Source organism: Drosophila grimshawi, unplaced genomic scaffold (genome assembly GCF_018153295.1).
Source record: "Drosophila grimshawi isolate 15287-2541.00 unplaced genomic scaffold, ASM1815329v1 contig_131, whole genome shotgun sequence".
In the NCBI taxonomy this organism is placed as follows: Eukaryota; Metazoa; Arthropoda; class Insecta; order Diptera; family Drosophilidae; genus Drosophila; species Drosophila grimshawi.
In genome coordinates, this window is record NW_025062826.1 from 751,894 (window position 1) to 776,863 (window position 24,970).

General features: G+C 38.8%; 1 protein-coding gene across 1 annotated transcript in view; it reads left to right on the plus strand.

Annotated features, from left to right (window-relative positions):
• Positions 1-7,517: 7,517 nt before the first annotated feature.
• LOC6568820 (neurogenic protein mastermind) overlaps positions 7,518-24,970 on the plus strand; it is a 73,342-nt gene continuing 55,889 nt past the window's right edge. Inside the window, exons 1-2 of the mRNA XM_043214515.1 lie at positions 7,518-7,603; positions 13,858-14,963. Coding sequence (XP_043070450.1) covers positions 14,220-14,963 — 744 coding nt within the window. The 5' untranslated portion in view covers positions 7,518-7,603; positions 13,858-14,219. The remainder of the gene's footprint in view (positions 7,604-13,857; positions 14,964-24,970) is intronic.

The window sequence follows — 24,970 nt, forward strand, 5'->3', positions numbered from 1 at the left end:
CTTGCTGTTAATGCACTTACATACATACCCAGCGGCGAACTAGTGACTGACCTTTCATTACCGAATGCATTCTGTATGCACAAAATGTTATTCTTTCTTTAGTAATACTCTTGTATGCAGAGTTGTATACTGGAGCTTCTGAGACAAGCATGAAAAGCTGTTAGTCAATGTCTTATTACATATTTATTATATGTATTGGTTTCTTATCTATTTTACTATCTCTCTTAATTTGGCTTTGCTTATTCTTATTTGGACAGGCACGTCGTAAAGAGTTTTCACATAAGGTGTGCGAGCCTGTAAGGCGCATGAAAAGCATTCGGCAACGCATACTTTTTGCATTACAATGTAATGCAGCATGTGGAGAAGTTATCTTATGCTTATGGAAAAGTAATATGGTTTGTGGTTGGATTCGAAGCCCGAACACCGCCAACAAAGTGTAGATTACGAACTGAATGCGTGGTGTGCTCTTTTCGCTGCTGGGTTCTACATGCGTATGTAGCTCTAGCTGTTAATGCACATACATACATATATGTAGTTGTGTATGTGTGTGTGCATTTCCGGCTGTTGCTGGGAGCTGTCATTTGCCTCGTCTCTTCTACTCTCTTCTGTTCCCTTCTCCTCCCTTTTCTTCTCGTCTCGTTTAGTCATTTGTACAAATAAACGCAACTCGTCGTCGCATGGATTAATTAATGTTAATCAACTTTTCGATCCATAAACAACAACAACAGCAACAACAAGTAGCAACAACCATGGCAACAAAACAGTCAAATTAAGTGGCACGAGACATTTGATAGAGAGAACTCTGTTTGCCTCAGCTTGGCATAGATAAGTATTTATATAATTAGAGCTGATTAGCACTATATATATACATACATACATACATATAAATATGTATGTATATAGTCATAGTTATAGTTATGATAATTGCGTTTCAGGCCTTGTTAAAATGAAAGACCTGCGCCACTCAATTTGCTGTCGAATTTGTTCAATTCGTATAAAGAAATTACAAATATAAATATTGATTAAAGAAATATTGACTTTATAGATAGTCAGAAGCTGTAAGAAATGTCTTAATACATTTTATTTCACTCTTGAAAATGTTGAGAAAAATATGCAAGTATTTTGTTGAAATAGAAATCGAAATCGAAATAGAAATATATCTTGTCTTATTTAAGACTATAAAGTCTATTTCCAATTTAACATAGTCTACTTCTTTTCAAGGTTTATTTTTTATTATATATTTATATTCAGTTTATATGTTTTTCTTTCGTGTATGTATATTTTACATATATATTATAAATTTATATTCTATTCTGCAAGCGTGTGAAAATCATTAAGACCCATTTACAAATATTTGTACATTTTGTAATTCTTTAATTTACCTGTTCACTTTACACACAAATTCCAGCATAGAACTCGTTTTGCTGTTGTCCATCACAATAATAATTGTTGTCAATTTTGCCAGCGCACACACAGATTTCCCTATGCGCACACACACACACACACACACATGAAGCGAGAACACGGCTTAAATCCGGTTTGAGGACGAAGAAGAACAATGTGCGTTACTTGCAGACAGTCCTTAGACAGGCTGGCTGTGTGTATGTGTTTGCGAGTGTGTGTGTATGTAAATATGCCTGTCTTTTATGAGCAGGTGTGCTTACTTGACAAAAGAGAGAATTTACTTTACGCTCTCTTGCTGCCTAGCTCTCTCTGCTGCTGCTCTACTCTGCTTGTGTGTGTGTGTGTTGGCAATGCCATGCTCTGCTGCCTGTGCACATATCCTGTGTATGTGTGTATGTGTGAGTGAGCGCTATTTAAACTTTACTGCGGTCGCAGTCCGCCTTTGCCTTTGCTGTTGAGCCCTGTTCGCTGTACTATTTTGCATTATTTGCAAATTTAGACGACGGCTAGCCACAAACACCCTGTGTTCCCCTCGCCCCTCGTCCCCTTATCGCCTTGTCCCTTTTTGCCCATTTACGGCGTTGCCACCCCACGCTAAAAAAAAATAATAATAAAAACGCGCTTGTAATGAAGTCGAAAATTGCGAGTCATTTCGCAATGCTTTTTGCTAAATTAACAAACACACACGCACACAAATACACACACACACACACACACACACTCACACAAATACACACACACACACACACATAGGCACACACATATAGGCACACACAGAACAGCGCACAAAACTATAAAACCCCAAAGCCCAGCAACAGCGGCAACAACAACAACAACACTAAGGGGTCCGGTCCACTCTGCTCTCCTCTCGTCTCTCCTCTTCCTCTTCGCCGTTTCGTTTTAAATATTTATGAGCTAGTCGTGACGTCGGCAGCGCCATAAAAACGACGCGCAGCAGCAACAACAACAACAGCAGCTCGTAACATGGCAACAAAATTAACAGCAACAACAATAACAACATTAACAGCAAGCAGCAGTCAAATGTCGCCTTTAAAACTAACTAGCCAGCTTATGACACTGTTTATTATTAAACTACAACTTGTTGTTGTTCCTATTGTTGTTGTTCTTCTTACTGTTGTTGATATTTTTAATTGTTTTAGCCACATACACAGTAAAGCAGAAGTAAAAGAAATAATATAATAAGCAGCTAGAATATTCAAGTTGTGTTTGATTCTTCTTCTTCTTTTCTATAATTTCTGTTTACACTTTCACTTGCTCCTCTATAATAATAATAATTATTATAATTATAATCATAATATTTAAAGCCAGTTTGTCAACTAATCAAAGCTGAAGTCGGAACTTTGTCGAACTTTGAACCACATGATAAATGGAAATAATTAGGAATTTATAAGGGGTGACTAGTAGATACCCTATACATCAAAATGAGGTCGCTCAAAACTGTAGTCAGGCGACTTGAAGATACGCTGTATATATATATCATATAGGAATGATTGCAATAAGGGTGCTGATTTAGTGATACTCTATAGACATGCCTATAGGCAAGGCTCCGCTATGAAGATTAAAAATCATTCTCAATAGAGCTTTCGAGCCACACCTCACTTCGGAATGATTTGGGCAAGAGTTAGCGCCTAATAGATACCCTGTAGTCAGACATAAGCCAGGCTTAACATATTATCAGTTCTCTACACATATCAAAAGAAATACTTGCGTAATGGGTATTTGCTAGTCGGGCTTGCCACAAATTTTATCGTTCCACATTTATTGAGAGAATACTTAAAAATGTTGTCGTTCTAATTCATTCAAACAACTCAACAAATTTGAAATATTTATGAATTTGGCTTTGATCGTTTTCCATGGTCATCACTGTACTTGTGTAGTATTATCCATTTTGCTGCAGGATATGCTGTTGTCTTAATTCCGACTGGTTTCAAGTGACATTCCCATTGTGATGGTTTCATCCTACCTACGCCTCGCCACACCCCCTTCTTCTTCTTCCTACTCACCTCTTCCCCCTCCCTGAAGATGGACAGAACTCAGCGGTGCGTCAACTGTGTGATGAGTGTGCGAATACCCTGTAACTATTTAGAATAAAGTTGAGTAGAGCATATTAAAATTTTTGCATGTGTATGTAACGATTGTATTCTATTAGGTATTATGTTTACTCTTACTCTGACTCTGAATTGATTAGATAATAAAATAAACCCATTACAGAGTATTCTTGCAAAAAATAATTAGTACAGCGATTAAGAGAAAGTGGGAGGAAGTCACGGATAGAGTTCTAAGAAATTAATTTGTATTTCAACTAACTAGATATTTGTATATAGTTTAAAAAGTGTTATTAGTATGGGAAGTGATTCTTAGATCTATTGAGCCCCTTTCTATAGCTCTTCCATAAATTCTAATTCGAGCATGAACAAAAGAATTTCTATCATGTTGACCTTGAGTCAGGTTTGTGTGTGTTGCGAGTTTAACTAACTGGCTACAGTTCATAGATCTTAGCAATGTGCTTAGCTGTTTACAGGGCATTTCCCAGTCGTACACACTGCGCTTTAAAAATTCTTTCTCGTTCGATTTGAACTTCTTTGGCTTCATTTGCCACCCAAATGGCTAAAGTCAATGTCGAAACCGAAACGAGAGCGAAGCCAGTCTAAAGTATGCCTCATCAATCGTAACGTTTGTTCCCCTGGCTGCCCCTCCCCCTCCCCCCTGTACATCCCCCCTGCCCCTTCCACCTATCGGTTGCAAGGCGCAGCTGCGCCGTTTAACGCATGTTGTACAACATTTTAACGGCCAACCACTCGATGGATGAATGTATGGAAGCAAGGATAGAAGGATGGTGCAGCTAGGTGTGTGTGTGTGGCTGTGTGTGTGTGTGTGTGTGGCTGTGTGTGTGTGTGTGTGTGTGTGTGTGTGTGTGTGTGTGTTTGTATCTACCCGAAAGGCGCGCACAAGCGAGGTATAGATACACACACACACACAGTTGTAGATACAGATACAGATACACACACACTCGCAGGGGTGACTTTTCCCCGGAAAAAAAGGGATATAAAATTAAATAAGTAAATGGTATTGCTGCCTGGCTTGCCTGAAACTGCCAAACGAAAGGACTCTAAAGGACTCGCTCTTAACTTTAATTAATTTTCTATTTCTGTTTTGTCGATTGATATACATTTATTTATATAAATGTATTATTTTTAGACAACTGCCCTTGCGCTTTAAATAGCGCAAGTCTCCCAGTTCCAATTACAGCTGTCCCAATTCAGTTATGCCACATTAAACTGGGTAAATGCTAACTAAAAGAAATCAACTAGTTTCAAAAGTCATTAAAAATAATGTATATAGATATTCTTGATCAGCATCAAAAGCATAGTCAATATAGCCACATCTGTATGTCTATATACATCAAATTTGGAATTGAAGATCTCGTTTACTTAATTTATTATTATATTCAAGATAGCAATAAAAGACACTATTGTTAAGATATAGATTTTTAATTTATTTAATATGATTTTATTTAGTTTCTTATAATATACCCAAACATGTTATTGTTATTGATCAACTGTACAAATTCCATTAGGATCACACTTCTTAACTTAAATAAAATCAGTAAGCAGACAATAAATAATAATGGAGGTATGCCGCAACATTATGTATTATTATGTATTGTTTGCTTAGTGATAATATGCAGAGACTTAGCTAAATAAATAAGATATATATTATTGCGTGCTATTTAATATTTGTTATTTAACACTTGAGTGTTGATTAAACTGCTCATCGTTTTGTTGAACACTTTGTGCAATTTGCTGCGAGCTGATAACACTTGAACCCAAGCCAAATGATAGGCAGTAGTATATATATATAATATACTATATATACATATTAATTATACTTATTTATTAAGCGAATAATTCGAAATCAGATTTGGTTTTTAACTGGCAAAAACTGCTTAAGGATTTTTGGAATGCTACAGCTGCTCCATATATATAAATAGCAATATATTTAATAAATAATAATTGATTAAAATATGAATATTTATTTATTATTATTAGTTTTATATATTATTATTAAGTAACATTATACAACACTATTAATGTTATAATATTATTTATTGATTCCTTTTTATAATTTAAATCCTTTTTTCTGTCTATCGCATCCTGTCGGGATTCGTCTGCAGGTAGAGTTGAAGTTAAGTTATGTTTTTTATCTGTTTATTCTAAGCTTGTTTGCGCTAGATTTTCCCGCAAGCAAAACAAACAAAACTTAAATCAGCTTGAAAACAGCTGTCAGAAATTATCATAAAATTTGTTTAATCCGCAAGAAAAACATGAAATTAAAACAAAAATTTCAACGAACGAAAGTTAAAAGTTTTCTGATGCATACACAGGGTGGTGCACAGCAACACAGGCTGCGCTTGCCACAGGGTGTTAAGTGACATTTTTGGCTACATATTAAATGTGGCATGAATATATTAAGATCAATAAAAACAAACAAAGCAAAGGAGCACCGCAGGAGAAGCGGGAGAGTGATAGAGAGAGAGTAAGAGAGAGATAAAGGGAGAGAAATAAGGGAATATAAATCAATGTCGCATGCTGTTTGCTGCTGGGCGCCTGTGTGTTGAAGGGAGCACAGCAACTGGGAGACGCTGATGAGGAGACAGACTGACAGGCAGACAGAGAGACAGAGAGAGAGAGCAACAAACAACACGAAACAAGAGCAACAACAACAATAATTCCCAAGTGGTTCAAGTGTCGCTTTTGTCTACTTTTTTGCGCTAGTTTTGCTGCTGTTTGAACCGGTTTCATTGTTGTTTTTGCTGTTGCTGTTGCTTTTGTTGCTTGCTGTCTGTTTCTTGTTTGCTTGCGAATTTTCCAGGCTGTGTAGATGTATATATATATATATGTATATATATCCCGATTGGCTGCCACTTGCTGCAATTGCTGTGCGCCGCATCGCTGGTGGCACGAAACAACAACAGTGGCGCCCTCTGCAATGTTGCAGCAGCAGCAAAATGTTGCTGCTTGCTGCTGCTACAGCATGTTGCAGCTGTTTGCTGCCACTGCCACATGTGAAGCAGCAACAACAGCAGCAGCTACGCAGGCAACTCCAAACGACATCTGTTTTTATGCTGCATGAACCTGTTGTTGTTGTTGTTGTTGCTGCTGTAGTTGCAGTTGGTGTTGCTACTGTTGCTGTTGCTGTTGCAGCTGCAACAGCTTGCAACAGTTGGAGCCATCATGTCGCTGACAATTTGCATTTGATTTACTTGTGGGGCTTTTCCTTTTTGCGGTTTTTTCTTTCCAGCGTCGTGTGAACCGAAAACTAAAAAAGAAGCAAAAAAAATTATAATAATAATCTAAATAATGCCACGCTCATGGCGCTGTTGCTTGCCACATTTGTGGCATATGCATTTATTTGTGCAATATTTCATGATGTGAATTTATTAATATTAAATAGGTGTTGTTGTAGAAATGTTGTTGGTTTTTGACAGCTATATTTACCCATCTCAAAGTTGAGCTAGCTCTAATTGAGTTTCCTGACTTTATGACAGCCCTTCTATAAAAGTTATGCAAATTAAGATAATATACTCATAAGGTATTTCTATTCTTGATCAGCATAACTAGCCGAGTACATAGAGCCAAGTCCCAGTCTGTCCTTTCCTATATCTGTCTTCATTCTTTTTTATTTACTTATATTTATTATATATAATATAATAAATATAAAAAACTAAGAAACATATAATAAAAAATAAATGTGTAATTAAATGCAATGTTTTTTATGCTATTAACCGCTGTTCGTTTAGCTGAAGTGGCACGCAACACTTTCACATGCAACTTGTGGCAAAACAGTAGATACAATCTGCTGCTGATTGCCACATTGCCAAATTGTCGTCTTCATTCAGATTGTTATCAGGCTGAGAAGGCACAGGCCAAAGTAATAGTTGACATTTTCACCTAATCCGTGTTTCAACTGTTTCATCTTTACAGGCAACAACAACAACAACTGCTGCAACAACAGGAACAACAACACTGCCACATTTTCCACACTTATGGCCAGTAGGAAAAACTGCTTTTGGCCAACAAATTTAATTGCCATTGTACAAAAGCTGTTTGTTTGCTGATAAGCGGAGGAAGAAGAAGAAGAAGCCAGCCACCCCTCCAGCTCTGATTCCAATCAAGGGGTAAGTTTTGTGCCAAGCTATCATGCGGCATGCGGCATGTGGCATGTGGCATGTGGCATGCGGCATGTGAAGTATGCAAGACGGCGAACATTGCGCATGTCCTGATTCTTGAGCAGCTTTGCAGCGAGGGATGCTTATCAAATAGCGGGCTTCATTTACGCTTCTGCTTCTCAGTTTCAATCAGAGTTTTGTTATGAATTTTGAAGTTCCCAAACAAGAAACTATTCTTTGTAATCTCTAATTTCTCAGCAGAAAGCTTCTCCAAAGCCATAAACTATATATATTCTTGATCAGCATCAAAAGTGGACTTAGCCAGATCTAACTGTCTATCTGTATGCACAATTCGATTTCAGAGACTAGCGAGCTTTTTACCATGTTTTCTCTTATATTTCTTGGTTCCATTTATTTGTATCATTTGAAATGCACTCATGTGTGAAGCTCAAGCTTTATAGAAATTAAAAATTTTATGTTGTGTTTCAGTTTTCGCTTCTGTTTAACAGCGCGCAGTAATTGTCACATTCTTATCAGCAATAATTTCTTTAGCTTTCTCCCCGCATGCAACTTTAGCTTGTTACATATGTAAATTAACAGAGCTGCCCTCGCTGTAGTACAGCAACTGTAGCAGCAACAGCAACAGCAAGAGCAACAGAGACAATTAAGCTAATTGCTGTGCTAGATAGCACGAGCAGAAGAAGAAGCAGCAGAAGAAGAGGCTGCGGTGAAACACCAACCAAATACACCTCACTCGCTTGCACTCTCATACACACGCGAGCCTACCAACCAACCACCCACCCACAGCGAATGCAGTCGCATTTTGCTCTCTCGACACGCTCTCTCCCCACGCTCGCTCTCTATCTCTCTCTTGAGTGTTGGCAATGCTGGTTTGGGTTTGGGTGCGTTTTTTTTTGTTCGCTGCAATTGCGAGCTGAACTAGCTCTAAAAGCGGATCTTTCTCGCAGTTTGGATTAGGCGCCCAGCTGCCAGTTGAGCGAGTGTCGCAAATTTTGCGCTTTTCCGCACAGCTTTTCATTTAGCCATTTGTTTGCTTGTTGCCTGTTAGATTCCGATAAAAGTGACTTTTTGTCGGTCGTCGTTGGCGTCACTGTCAGCGTCATCAGCAGCGTCGCAGTCGCCGTCGTCGTCGTTCACCGTTAGCCGTTCATCGTCTCGTCGGCACCATTTTGTTTGGCGTCGTTTTCTAATGGGCCAACAGGCAGCGCAGCACATGGATTTATTTGTAGCCTAGGCAAAAGCGCTTTTCTTTGGGTTTGCAATTGGAATCGGAATTGGATGGAGTCGCGAGCGTTTATAAACGCGCGCGTTTTTCACATTACACGCAACGCTGATGTCCCATTAAAATGTGCCATAAAAGAAATGAAGGGGGGAGGAGGGTGGGGGTTGCAGAAAAACGTTAAATGTTTGCTGATTGTAATTAATGTGTAATCGAAGTAATTGATATACTTTTGAGCTTGTTATTCTAATTGCACGAAAAACAAACAATCATTTTTCATTTATTTTTTCTCATTGTGCTAAAAAGCACTTTTGATAAATTAAAATGCTACGACTGATGATTTCATATTTAATTTCAAGACGAATAGAATTTTAATACATTTTATGCTATAAAAAACTGGTAATAAATTAAAATACTCGAAAGTTCACGTTTAATTTCTAGACGTACATTGTATATTTTTATATATTCCTTTTTAATTTCTCTCAGCTCAAATTACCAATCGGCCACTGTGCTCATTTCTAATTGGCTGCCAAAAAACATTTCGGTTTGTGTTTACATTGGAAATCGTTTAAAACTTTTTAATATACTAATTTATGATATGTAACACACACTCACACACACACACACATAAATGCGCTCCTTCAAATGTTATAATATACTCCACTCAATACTTATGTTTCTCTCTGCAAGGGCATAAAAAAACCAATTCATGCTGTTGTTATTGTTGTTGCTGTGCTGCTCACACATAAAGCGAAAACCAATGCAGACAACAGCAACTCATACACACACATGCTCACATACTAAATACACACTTAAATATGGCGAGACAGTCGTCGAGGCGAGATAGCAGATAGAGGCTAACATTCACTCAGCAACAGCGACAGCAGCAACGAGCGAACGAGAGCGCAAACGAAACACTGCTGCTCTCTCACACCACAGACATAAATACTCGCACTCACGCTCTCTTTGCTCTGCATCGTTTGCTTGAACGTAACGTCGCTGCTTACGTTTGCTGGGAGCCTGTTCGTTTTTGCGATAGACGCGCGACGTAAGTCGCCGTCGTCGTTTTGCCTGAAAAAGTCGCCGTTGCACAGTGAACACAAATTCTACGTTATATTCGAATTTGACTAATAAATATCGTCATTCATTTTAGTTTCCAACTTTAGCTGTTGTAAAATTTTCCACTGTTCTTGTTTTCCATGCAAAGTGTGTTGATCTTGGGTCTTTGGCGTCATATTGAGCAAATAACATGGTGCAGCGGCTGTGCGCTTGTTAGTTTTTTTACCACTGTGCGCGCGATTGTCGTCGTCGTTGTCGGGCCGACGACGTTGCTGCTTGAACGCGTTTTTTTGTCGTCGCCGGCGATTTTTTTCTGATTTGCGCCGATTTTGCAATTTTCCATGCCGGCGGCGACTGTTACTTAACAGTGGCCAGGCAGACACAGTCTCAGTTAACAGAACGCGAACGCCTCGTACTCTCTCGCTCTCTCTGTTGTTTGCTTCTCGCTGGCATTGATTGCGAGAGCTGCTTAAAGAGTTTGTTTGTTGTGTGTTGAAAGTATTTAAGATGCTTGCATAAAGAAACGTTGTTTTTATTAGATTTTTAAATCAGCTTAAAGATGGCACAGTGGAGCAAAAGTAGTTGTATTTATTTATTAAATATACTTCAAATAAATGCAATTGTATATATTTAAATTAAAACACTTGCCATAGAAATTGTGTCGCCTGTGGCACAACCCTCCCTCTCTCTCTCTCTCTCTCTCACCCTTTTACTCTTGTGCTGTTATATTGTGTGAGCAGAGTTGAAGTAATTATGTCCCAAACGATGAAGATGTTAATGCTGTTAATGATAATTACAGCAGTGCTCTGCTTGCTGCTGCTGATGATGATGATCATAATAATAATTATGTCAAATTGAGTATCTCAAGTAAATCTGCTCATCTTCTTCATTCCTGCTTTTACAGTTAATGCTGTAAACCATTTTGTGACTAGCCAAAGCCAGAGCCAAAGCCAAAATTTACTGCCAGAATTTTTACTGCACGTAATTTTTATGACTGTTATCGATTTCTTAGCCTCCCCTCTTTCTCCTCCTCACGCAAAACAATGCAAATGTCAGTGAGGGATTTACTTAGAAGAAGGGCATGTAAAAAAAAAGAAAGCAATTCGCACTTTTTTCTTAATTAAATGCTCGAGCTCGTAAAATTTCTTATCGATGCTTTTGTTTGTTGTTTATTGTTATTGTTGTTCGTTCAATATTCGTAGTTTCAACTGTACTTTGAATTACAATCGCTATTGCTGCTGTAAAACACTTGACGTCATGTGACGTCACGCCAGCTGTTTAGTGCAATTTTACAAATTGCATTACTATCTGCTAATTGCTAGATGTAAAAAAAAACCCTATCTTAAATAATTATTAGACGTCTACACATAAATAAACACATACGTTTTAAATTAACTGAATGGGTTTCAATAAAATAAAAATAAATAAAAAAATAGCGCGTGGCTTAGTTTCCTAATTAAAATCAAACAGCCACAACAACAACAGCGAACAAATCGCTCGCCTTCAAATTTGACCTTTTTCGCTTTATGCTATTCTCTGCTGCTGCTGCTGCTGTTGCTCTCTCTCCCTCTCCCGCTCTCTCGCTTTGCTTTGCCAACCTGTGGGTGGCGAAAGAGTGCCAGTAACAGTAACAACAACAACAGCAATGTCAAATGTAAACAATGCTCAGGCCAACTCGCTCACACCAATGCTGTGAGAGCGCATCTTCTCGCTCCCGCTTCGCTCACTCGTTACGTTCTGCAGTTCGTTCGCTTGCGCTCTCTCCCACTGTCGTTGTCTGTCTGCGTCAGCTGACTGCCCATTGCTGTTCGCCTGTTCAAGTGTTCGGCCAAACCGCCGTTCGTTTGTATGCGAGCCGGAGTCCGTCGTCGCTGCTTGGCTGCTTTACTGCTGCTCGTTCGTTGTTCGTTGTTCGTTCGATCATCGAACGCGTCGCGTCGCGAGTAAAATTTCAATTGTTGTTGTTTTGGTTTTGGTTTTGTGTGTTCTTCTCAAGCCTGCAAACCCGTTTTGTGTTTACAGCTTAATTTGTCGTCCCTTTTTGTGTTCGCTGTTCACGTGCCACTTTGCAAAAGGTTTTTGCTCATTTGCGCCCACTGTCGCACACACACAGACACACACACACACACATAGAGCCACATACACACACATGCAACTCCAACATATTCGTTTGGTGTTCGCTGCTGCTGCTGCTGTCAGTTTGTCATTCATTCATTCAGCGGACCGCGTGCAGGCCAGTTCTCAACTCAGTTAGTCAGTCTGTCACTCTGTCAGTCTGTCACTCTCCTTAGCTTGCTTGCGTTTAATGCTTTTAATCAGTTGTTATTATTTGTTGTTCTTGTTTTAATTTTTGTGCGTAATTATTGTTGCTGTCTTCTCTTTTGGGCCTTTCTTTGGCATTTCGAATGCATTTTTTTTATCTTCGTGTTTTGTTTTCGCTCTATTTTGCATTTTGTCATCATTATTATTATTATTATAATTATAATTACTGTTTTTTGTGTGTGTTTCTATTTCCTTGTGTGTGTTTGTGTTTTGCTTGCGAGCACGTAGCACCTTAATTTTTATTCTTTTTTTTTGTTTTTTGACTCATATGGCTAGTCCGTGTCTTATCAGCAGTTACTGTTGTTGTTGTTGCTGTTGTCGCGCGGGGGGAATCCATAAGAACTAAAATGAGAAAAGTTTTTGAAAAATAGCGCAAGCAAAAACAAAAAAAAAAGATTCAACTTGGTGGCCAAAGTTTAGCACCAAAAAAAAGAACCTCGTAAAAAGTTTGATCTGTTTTAAATATGCCACAAAAAGTATCTGTGTGTGTGATTAAGTGTGCAATCCAAAAAAAAAGTATCTCAGATCAATCTTAGACATATTTAATACGTAATAAATACCTTTACTATTGTTAACTGTTGTTAATTCGGTTAAATGGCTTTCGCATGGTTACAGATTGATAATATTTTATCAGGCAATTGTGGAATGCGACAAGTTTCTAAATTAAACTGATTTTTCGTAACACATTACACTAATTACAGTTAGCTCTCAATACGATCAAATCTTATAAGATACAATGCAACTTAGATATGGTCGATTAACTAAAATTACCTTTTGAAACATTTTAGATGGTTTTTGATAAAAAAAATAATAATTAATTTGAAATGGGTTGTTACTGAGGTTAATTAATCAAATGTAAACTGATACGGTGCAGCCTCGATATGGTAGACTGAACTGAAGTCAACTTTCGAATCATTTTAGATTGGTGCTGATAAGAAAACTATAAAGAAGCATAAAAGTATATATAGCATTTTAAATTGTTTTTGATAAAACAGATTAATCACAAGTAAGTTGTTACTGACACTAGCTAATCAAATTTTATATGGTACAGTGCAGCTTCAATATGGTCGATTAAAGAAAGTTAACTTACAAAGCATTTAAGATGATTTCGATAAGAAAATTAATTATAAATATGTTATTAGTGAATGATTCTGTGCATCTTCGTAAAAGTTTCTTACTGCGAGTAGTTAATCAAAATGTATATGATACAGTCCATCTTCGACATGGTAGACTAACTAAAGCTATCTTTGGCAGCATGTTTTTTATATGAGAATCATACTCTGATATCGAACGCAGAAGCATGAAACTTGGTCTATATATATTCGTCTTAAAGTATTAAAATCGGGGTGATATGCTCACTGAAGATCGGGGAAATCGATAACATCGGTAAATGTAAATCGATAAGAGCTCATTCCTGGAAAAATTGCTGAAAGATTGGCATTTAAATTTCCCATTTGCTATCTTTTTTTTACAAGAATTGTTCATCGAATCTTGATAGAATTCTTAACTTCTAAATAATTAATAATTAACAATAAATAGCTGATTAATCACATAGTTTATTTTTCTCTTCTAGTCCTTCTAATTGCTTAACCTACTTAAATAGTTTATTAATCATATATATTTATTGTTTACTCTCTTGCAGGCACTGCAATATGTCCAGGCGATCGTTATATCGCTGCCTCATGCCTCACGACCCGCCACAACGAGCAGCGTAGAGTTTTCTTCTTCTTCGTGACTTGCCACAAATGCTTCCAACAAAACGGCAACAACAACAAATAATAATAACAGACAAACGCGTGCAACAAGTGCATTTTTTCAACGATAACTAACCAACTACACTGTGAGAAAAGCAGGTATTTCTTGTTGCTGTTTGCTTTTTTCTGTATTTGTTTTTGGGGGGGTTGGTCTTCGTTACTTCGTGCTTTCTTCGTTCGCCGTCGAGGAGGACGAGAGAGGCGAAGCAACGCAGCCACGTAGCAAGAAGGCCTCACCACGGACGCATTTATGGATGCGGGCGGCCTGCCAGTCTTCCAGAGCGCCAGCCAAGCAGCAGCAGCCGCCGTCGCCCAGCAACAACAGCAACAACAGCAGCAGCAGCAACAACAACATTTGAATCTCCAGTTGCATCAGCAGCATCATTTGCAGCAACAGCATCAAAATTTGGGCATACATTTGCAGCAACAGCAGCAGCTGCAATTGCAACAGCAACACAATGCACAACACCAACAGTTGCAGGCGCAACAACAACAGCAGCGACAACAGCAACAGCAACAGCAGCACTCACCCTACAATGCAACAGGCGGCATTGTTGGCAACCTTGTCGCTGGCGGCAACGGAGCTGGCGGCGTTGCAACTGCAACACAGCTCAACAACAACAACAGCGGCAACAACAGTGGGAACAACAACAGCGGCAACAACAGCAACCTTAGCAGCGGCAACAATTCACCCATTGATGGTGGTGGCATGCCAACGAAACGGCAACCGATTGTTGAACGTTTGCGTCGACGCATGGAAAACTATCGCAGGCGGCAAACGGACTGCGTGCCACGCTACGAGCAGACCTTCAGCACCGTCTGCGATCAGCAGAACCAGGAGACAACAGCGCTCCAGAAACGATTCCTCGAGAGCAAGAACAAGCGTGCAGCCAAAAAGACTGAAAAGAAACTGCCGGAGACCCAACAGCAACAACAACAGCAGCAGCAACAGACTCAAATGTTAGCCGGACAGCTGCAGAGCAGCGTGCATGTGGTAAGTGCAACCCTTCCATTATCCTAGATAGTAGTCTATATCGAGTATCTACTTTAAATTGAAGCCAAAACAATTGACAATTGGTACTCATCTATGTTTGATGTTTTTGTGGAGTACTATTTTGAGTGGAAATATTGTTTTCAGATTTAAATGTGGTATTATTCTGAAGGTCGAACCATGATTAAGAAGCCCTGCTTTTTGAAAATTTGGATCACTTTTGACAAAGTTTGGAAGTATTTTGGAAGTTTTTGTTTTACAAAATCGGATCAGTTTTGTGGGAGTTATAGCTGCTTGGAGAGTCTTTAAGTTGTTTTTAGGAACAAGATTTTAAACAGGATTTTCGAGTCAAAATCACGTTAAGTGAAGTTTTTATCTATATGATAAGTAATGATCAGAAAGAGCTGGGTTCGCCTTACTTTTGACAGAGTTATAGCACTGGGAAGTTTGGTGCAATTGCATCCCAATATGTGATGCACTTCTAGCATTACATAAAGGAATGCTCTTCATTTAATTTGTGCCAAATAGGGTTTATTGAATTAAACACGAAACACGAAACACGAAACTACGAAAAATGTAGAATAAAATCAACATTATTTTTCGGAAAAGTGTGTGTTAATAATTTGGAATCATTTTAATTATTGTTCTGGCAAAAAGCTTTTGAGCTAAATTTGTTTTTGCCACATGTGCAAATCACATGCATGCATATCGATATATGTATGTATATATATGTACATATATATATTTAGATGTATGCGAATTCCGGGTTTGCTTTTGGTTTTGGTCTCTACTCAGTTAGATGCGTTGCAGCCGTCGCAGTATTTGGACGTATGCATGCTTAGATACATGTGTATCTGTCAGATACATCTCTCTCCCTCTCTCGCTCTCTCTCTCGCTCTCTCTCTCTCTCTCTCTCTCTCTATGCCTGTCTCTGTCTCGGCATGTCGGCAAGGCTCATTGTGCTGCTTATTATTATGTTTTTGGGCGCAATATTAGAGCTGGTGCACGAAACGAAGCCAGCACACTTTGAGTTACACACACACACACACACACACACTTGCACACTCGCACACACACATCAGACTGCACACTACTTGTGTATACATAATAATAATGAGGTCAGCGTTATTATTTTTTTTTTACTTATTTATTTTGTGTTTTTTTTTTTCAGTTCAGTTTCACTCGCTGCTGCCAAAGTTGTAGCTACAAGATACTTTTTTTTAGTTATTATTGTAGGTACTGCGAACTGCTTTGGCTTTGGCTTGTGCATTTTAAATACCTTGAAAATTTTTTGTAAGCCAAAGATTTTTCTCGACAGAGACAGAGACAGAGAGAGAGAGAAAGAGGGAGGGCGAGAGACTCCCTAGATTGTGTCTCTCTGTCTGCCTCTCGATGTATCCATCTCAATCTCGAACTCAGTTTCAGTTGGCTAGGCTTGCAACATGTCTGTCTGTTTGTCTGACTGGCCAACGGGGCTGACTAACTGACTAACTGACAAACTGACTGACTGATTGCAACTCTAGTTTATATAATTGTTGGTTCTGCCATTCGCCATTCGCCGTTCGTTGATTGTTGTTTGTTGTTGTATTTTTCGTTGTTGGTTGTTGCAATTCTAGAGACCCGTGTAATTGCCACAAATTTACACAAGTCAACTTCATCTCAATCTCAATCACAAACTCTATCGTCATCGTCATCGTCATCATTATCGTCTTTGGTCTCGAAAAACACAACTCTTAAGTTTCTATTTCTTTTTATCAGCTCTTGCTGCAGCGCTCAGTTGCAACGTGAGTTATTCGCATTTCTGGCAAAGCTGACCAGTAGCCAATCTATGAACTCAACTCGGCCAAGATGACTTTACTCGAATTGCATTCGACTTGCATTCAATTTCTGGCTGCACACTTTTAAATACCCTACACTGAAACAAATTTTGAGTTTGAATCTTTGACAATTTTTAAAGAAATGTTCTTGCTTAAGCAAAGGTTTAATATACCATACCTTTTATGCGTTTAATTAATTCAAGATTCAGTTAAGTTGTGCTGTGAAGTATTTATAGAAATGTTTTCTGGAGATCTGCCATATATATATTATCCAAATAGAGTTTTATCCTATTCAAATTCATAGAGTACAGGACCTAGACTTGTAGACTGCTTTAACCAAATATCTGTTTTATCAAAATATCTCTCCCTTTTCTTTATCTATCTTTATCCATATTGCAATCTTTAGCTTCAAGTTAAACAAATATCCCACACTATTCCCTTCAGCTAGCTTTATCGCCAATCAATCTGTAAATAGAAATCTTTCTACAGGGTACGTGTTAGTCACTCAATTTTATTTATATTATATTGATATATATAGCTTTATGGCTTGTCGCTTAGCAGACACTATCTGTGTTATCTACATTTTATCTAATCTATCAATCCAAATAGCTATTTACAGGGTATCTATAAGTCACCAATGATTGGTTTATATGCTCGCTCGTTAATCAAATATCTCTTACAATGCTTTCCATCAATCTTTATGATCCATCGATAAACGTATGTCATTTTATTTTTATTTATTTCATTTTATTAACATTTAAAATATATATATTTCTTTTAATTCTACAGGACATGTTTTAGTCGTTCCGATTTAACCTCGTTTCATTTCTACTTTTTCCGCATCCGTTTGCAATGTCATTTGTGTCATGTGCGACCGGTAATCATTCACTTGCATCTGTGTGTGTGTGTGTGTTTGTATGTAGTCAGTACCCATTACCCACTCTATCCTTCCCTCTCCTTTCCTTAACCACCACCCCACCTGGGTTTGACCGATGCAAAGTTTTTGTTTAATTTTAATTGGCTTGCAAGTAAGTAAGTAAGTTCTTTGTCGTCGTTTCTCTCTGGCTTCTTTCTGTTGCTCTCTCCCTCGCGCTCTCTCTCTCTCTCTCTCTCTCTGTTTCTCTTTGTAGTTGATTCACTTTGGAAAGACTTATCTCTTATCCGTGAATAATAATTTACAAAGAAAAGCCTTAGCTCAATGCGATAAATGCTGTTATTATCGCTATTCGCATACCTTCAGCCTTAATCGCTGCCCAGTTGGGTTGAAGGCCCAACTTGTCGGTTAACCGCAAAACTCTGTCGAATTATGTAGAAAATATGGATAATTTGAAAAAATACTCAATGCACAGCTTTAATTTGAGATTTGATATGAAAAACCACTTGAAATATTCGATTATGTACTCAACTAGCTTTATTATTAATTACTCAAGTTGTCCAGCAAAGCTTGAGGATTAAATAGCAAAACTCTTAAGGATATTATAATTTATTGAATTTGTCAAGCAAAGCTTGAGGATTAACCAGAAAATTCTTAAGCACAGCTTGGCAAAAGATCTAAACTTAAATATAATCCACATATTTGCATTAATCAAAATACAATTTGAGCAAGTGGAAACGTTTCGTAGACTGAAGTCAAATTGGCGACATCAAAATTGTAGTATAAATTAAGAAAAATCTACAAATTGTTCCTTTGAAAGACTGACTCTGATTTTGATGATTTTTGTTCAAAGCAGCAAAGCTGATGAGTTTAGTTGGAATAAGTTGTTAAATTAAATAGTTGTTAGTAGTCATCCAATTCGGCCAACTCTGACAAACCTGCAACAAAAATGTGGAACTGAGGCTGAATTCCTGAATACCAAACTATTTAAAATTATAGGCATATTTTGAATCTAGTTCAGTATTCCCAGAAATGAGTGCAGTTTTCAAGCAATTCTTGAGAAATCTGTTCGGTTTGCAGTAGATGTGTGAATACTTTTTGCACTGTGCCTAGTTATTCAGTGAAGCGACTCGGCGACAGGTGGCATTAGAAATGCGCAAATGAATGATTGAATTGAATGAATGAATGAATTAATGATCAACTGTTCGTTTGTCCATCGAGCTCGCGTCCGGCCACTGAGCAGGGGTCCCAATCTAAACTAGCCACTGGCTTTTCACTTTTCTTTGCTGGTTTTGGAAAACTTTTACTGCTGTTTAGTATTGTTGTTGCGGTTGGCAGTGAAAATCATTACAAATTACGGCCAACAATTGCAACATGCAAAACAAGAAAGCAACAATAGTAAAACATATTGTTTATAATGCGTTTTTTATTTGGGAAAGTCGCGTGTTGCACTTTTTTTTCTTCTCTTCATTCTCTCTTTCTTGCTTTTGGTTTTTTATTATTATTTTCTTGTTTTTGTTGTTTTTGTTGTTATTTTTTTTTATTGGCTTCATGTTGTCTTTGCTTGTTTTTCATTGTTTGCATTTAGTTCGCAGTTGTTTTTGTTGTTGCCAATTTTCACTTCACGTGGTGGCATTTTCTGACACACATCACTCAAAGAGTCACAGCGTTGCATGTTGCCTACCCCAAACACCCCCAGCACCCCCCTCCACCCCTCACGCTCAAAGCTTCATTTACCCTTCTGCCAGCTTTCGACACCTTATACCCCAAGCCCCAAACCACCCTCCAACCCCCCCTTAGAGTTACCAACTTCCAGTTTTTCGTGCTGTTGTTTCAAGTGCGAGATTGCCTTGTTGTTTGTTGTTGTTGCTGCTGTTTGTTGTTGCTGTTGCTGTTGTCGTCAGTGTTGTTGTTGTTGGCTTGATTGACAAGTGACAACATATTATTGGCGTATCGTTTCAAGCTCAACCGACTTGTTGTTAAGTTAGTTGCAAAAGTTGTTGTTGTTGTTGTGGCATTGTGTTTGCCTGCTTTGTGCAACTTGAGGTGTTTTTCACTTAATATATATAAAGTATATACATATGTACATATATATATTTGTATTACGGCGATTTTATCTATACAAATTGCTGCACAAATTGCTACAACAAGTGTTGTTGTGAAATTATTTGTTTAGCCCGATTCTCTTGCTATTGTGGGGCATTTGACAGGCCTTTTGCAGTTATCTAGATTTTTAACTGAGTGTGTGCCCTTTCGGATAATTTTGGATAAGTCCGTGTAAATGTATGTAATATCTTATCTGTTTTTGACAGCTCTGATTGCATTTCGGATGAGTTAAATATTGAATAAAGACGGATAAGTTTATATAACTGCAAATGGATAAATGCAGTTATTTAGATGTTAAACTCAGTGTGCCTTTTTTTCAAATTTGTCTTTGGTTTCGAAGAAAGGTGTATAAAAACGGATAAAGTTGGATAAACTTGGATTAAATCGAATAAGTGTATATATTAACTTTGCTGTTTGCTTTTGACAACTTTGATTTTGTTTCGGATAAGTTCAGTTCGAACCGGATATTATTGAATTGTCGGATAAAGTCGAATAATTATAAATAACTCAATTTGTCAGCCATGTGCCTTGGTTAGGCTTGGATAACCTCGGATAAGCTCGGATAACTCCAGACCAATATGATGAGTTATTGGAGTATTGGATTATTGGAGTATCCTTCAGCTTCAGCAAATACTTGAAGTCGATTTGCAGCGGCAACATTAAATTGATTTGATTTTAAATTACCCCCTGGAGATTAGCATGTAAGCTTCAAATGTATAATGTATATCCATATGTATCCCCCTGCTCCTCCAATTGCATTGGAAAAGTGTGTGTGTGTGTGTGTCTGTGTGTGTATGTGTGTGTGTGCTGTGGGCGTGGTGTTCACTTTAAATTTTATACCTAGCCATGTGCATAATTTATGTTTTTTGCGTTATACAAATTTGTAAAATGCATCATTTATCTTCGGGCCGACTCCGACTCCGGCTCCGGCTCTGGCTCCGACTACGAAAAACCGCCCCAAGCAACACGGGCTGGCATGGCACCCTCCACTTGAGCCAGCCCCTCTACAACCCTACACCCCGTCAACGCCTCTCCTCCCCTCCCTAGCAAACACACCCTTTGCGTGTTGTGTCTTTTCTTTGGGGCTTATGTTATTTTCTTCTTTTCTTTTTTTTTTTTGGAAAGCTGAAGTTGGTTTGGCTGTTACTGTTACTCTTAGTGGAACTGGTGGCTCACCAAAATCGATTCGCATTTCGAAGGCATTGCCATTGTAGAGAGAAGTACCCCCAACCCCAACCCCATCCCTATGTCCCGCCCTCTCTCTTCCTTTACAAAATGCAACATTGGGGCGCATTCCTGTGTTATGGCTTGTTATTGTTTGGCTGTTGTAAATGTTGTAAATGAGTTGCTAATGCGAAAATTATAAATTATACTTGGAAATGAATACGCTAGCAGATTATAAAGTAGCACAGTGGTCGTTTGAAACTTTTAATTATGAAAATGGTAAGCTGAAGTTGCGTCAGGCAGAGGCAAGCATCTACAGGGACTATATATATGCCTGATCAGCACTCGCGGACAACTCGATTGTTGCCATATTCGTTTGTCTGTCAGAGAATATAGAATATATACATATAGTCATAGAATAATAATTAGAGTAGTTGATATATAATCTACACAGACATTTCGACTGTGAGGATTGCATTGAGGCCGTAAAAGAAAGTCAGATTCTGTTAAGCAAAAGCTTATTTTCAGCAGAGTGCAGGGTATCTGCTAGTCGACACACAGTGACTCAATTTGTGTTGTTTTGCATTGTGCAGAAGAATCTGTCTCCAATCCCATTAAGTATATAGCAGTACATGCCTGATCAGCATCTTAATTTGAATCAATTTAATCACTTGCTTCTGAAATTTTCAAGTTGTAAACTCTAAAAACCTGCACTGTATTGGCAATCGTTCCACTGTGCACAGTGGTGTCAACTTGTACAACCGTATCGCACTTCGTTTTGTTCCACAAGCCAAGTTCGCCACACACTGAAGGATGGAGCTGGTTGTGGGGCAGAGAGGAATGCTTCGTTTTGTGGGCTCCACTCGTATTGTGCTCGTATAACACACACTCTCACACACACACACACATGTGTACAGAGTGTCAGGTTGTGTGTGTGTGTGTGTTTTTGGCGCACTTCAAAGGCTTTTCTGCGTTAGTTGCTGGTTTCCCCCCTGAAAAAAGAGGGCAAGCGGAGCCTTTTAAAGGGTTGTTGGAAGGGGGAAGGGTGGGGTGGGGTGAATAACTGAAAGCTGAGAGCTTCGCTGAGAGAGTTGGGCGTAAAATGCATATTTGAGAATTTACATCTTTTATTTATAATGTTTGGTAAATTTCATTGCATATTAATAATGCAATTTTCTGTTGCACTTTGAACTTTGAAATTGAGGCGAGCTTTATCCGATTTATAACCCCTTCCCCTCCGTCCTTTTACCTGGTTTAACTTAGTTGAAATTGACAGACGCCCCCCTCTGTCCTCCCGCTTGTCCTGTTGTGGAGCGCAATTGTCTTGCAAATTTTAATTGCAGTGCGTTTGGCTGTTGCCCTGGCCACAAAATAATAATAAACAAGACAAAGGCGTTGCAGCAACGTCAACAACAGCAGCAACCAAGGAGGGGGTAGTTGAAAGCTCAGTGAAGGAGGAGTGCGACTCCTTAGGCATTGAGCTGTTCTTTAAAATTATTTGTAACCCTTAAATATTATGTGCGCATTTTTCACTTTTATTTTATATGAATTTATTGAAAATTGCACATGAGAATCAAGTGTGGAGCACACACACACACACACACACCCAGTCATTTATACTCACACATTCACATCTACACACCAATACAGATGCGGAATGGAATGAATGAGGTTGCTGCTTTTTTGCTTTCGTTTCCCTTTGCTACACTCAGACTTTTCTCTTCGACTCGGCTTTTATTTAAAATTTCAAATCAATTTTAAGATTAGATTTTTAAAAAGTACAAAAGCAAAACCTTGATTCTTGGAACTAATCCTTTCTCAAACTCGGAAAATAGTATTAAAATTTGACAGGGGAATTTTAAAAATTCAGCTCGATTTATTTTTCAGAGTGTAGCTTTTGCTGTGCCCCTCGGCACACACACTCACACACACAGATACACACGAGTGCACAGCAAGACAGGCAGTCAGCTCGACTACCTGCCCTTCAGTCAAAGCCCCACCACCCCCGTTCCCCCCAGTTGGCAACCCCCTAACACACTACCCTTGCCTCGAGAATGTGGCTTGCCTTAAAATCGATAAACTCATTTTGAAGTTCTCGCTCTCTCTCTCACTCTCTCTCGCTCTCTCTCTCTATATATGTGTGTGTATTAGTATGTGTGTGTCTACTTTTATTTTCTATGCGCCTATTTACTCCCTCCCCCGCCACCCCTTCTTGGCCGTAGGGTGCTTCAGCTTTTAAGGCGGCTTCTCATCTAAAATTGCGGCTGTTGCTTTTGCAGCCCAGCAATAAATTTGCCTTACGCTCAACATTTTTAGCTAATTAATTTAATTAAATTTGTATGCTTCAAAGCGAACAATAGCAGTTTCTATTACTACTACCCCCTCTCAGTGGGTTGCTGACAATCTAAATTGGGATTGTCACCTTTTCCTTTTGTTTTCTAATTTATTTATTTTTTTGGGCTAGAGGATTTAACGTTAGTGTATTTGATGGATCTATAAAGATTGAGGGGGGACTGCTCAGCAAAATCAGAGCAAATTAATTACACTCGCTTCAAATTCACCCTCTGCGTCTCTGCACCATCTCCCCTCAATCGGAATTGTGCAATTTTTGGCTTTCCTGTCCGCCATTTTCTTTCGACTTTAAATGCGCTCTGGCAACGCTGTCCGTTGTTGTTAAACCGCAATTTCTCAATCATAATTGCTGACAATGTTGTCACTGCTGGACCTACGAGTTGCCTGCCTCCTCACCACAAGTCCGCACACAAATCTAGCAGCACCACCTGCACCACAATCCCCAACTAAGCTCAAAAGCGCCCTTTTTATGCCCTGAAACCATTGCATGAAGTTGTGCGAAGGTGTGTAACAGGCAGAAGGAAGCATCTCTTATGCCATAAAGTACATCTGGATCAGCATCAAAAGACGAGTCGGCTTAGCCATGCTCCTCTGTCTGTCTGTCTGTCTGCATGAGCTAGAGACTTTCAATTTGGAATAAAAGTACTCGCAAATCCAACACAAATCAAGTTTACTTCATTTTATCGATTAAAATCGTTTGCCGATAGATATACAAGATGCAATTATAAAGACATAGTCTTGCTATTGATATATAATATTGCCTCACATATTATTGATTAACTGTACAAATTGCATATAAATCGCAAAAGAAAAACACGGTTTTTGTTATTGTTATTTTTATATTGGCCAAGCAAGCTTACCGTGTATTTAACAGGGTATCTGCTAGTCTAGTCTAGCTTGTCTACTGTGGTTTCGCTTCGTTCTATGCGTATCTATGTGTATGTGGAGGGGGAGGGGAGGGGGAAGGCAGAGGATAACGGCTCAAAGTGCCAATTGGCAATTGGCAGACGTCAGTTAAAATTGTGCGTTGGCATTTGCCAATCCTTAGACTGTAGTCCCTTGCCACCTGCCCCTCTGCTCTGTGGCATGCTCTCATCTTTATGCCCCATCTGCATTGCTTCACGCATTGCACTTCATCGTCAACGTGGCTGATGGTGCTGCTGCTGCTGCACTCGACCCTGCCACATTTGGTGGCGAGTGTCGATTGCTTTTTGTTGGCTGCTTAACGGGGATTATTGTTTTGGGGTTGCTTTGCTTCGCACTCACTTGTTAAATTAAGCCAAACAAGCCAAGCAAACATCTTCGCACCCGCAAAAAGACTTGCGACTGATTATTTCGCCTCAATGCCGCACGCATTTAATATTTAACGGGGCAAATATATATATTAGCATGGCTTAAACAAGCGTTCCCCGGAGAAAGCCAGTTAAAAGCTTTGCAAAAGCTCAGCTGTGAAACTGCAGCGGGAGAAGAGAGAGGAAAGCATTTCCATGTCTTAGAAATATATAGAGAAAAAATGAAAGCTCAACTGAAGAGCTCTTAAGTTGAGCAGCTTATTCAAAGGAAGAGATTCTAATCATTGGAAGCTCACTAGGAACATTCTAGATCGGTCTACTATATCAGACAGCAATCGGTCGAACGATGAGTTCCTATATGAAACAACTTGCTTTTGCTAATTCATCCGGCCTAAACTCGTTCTG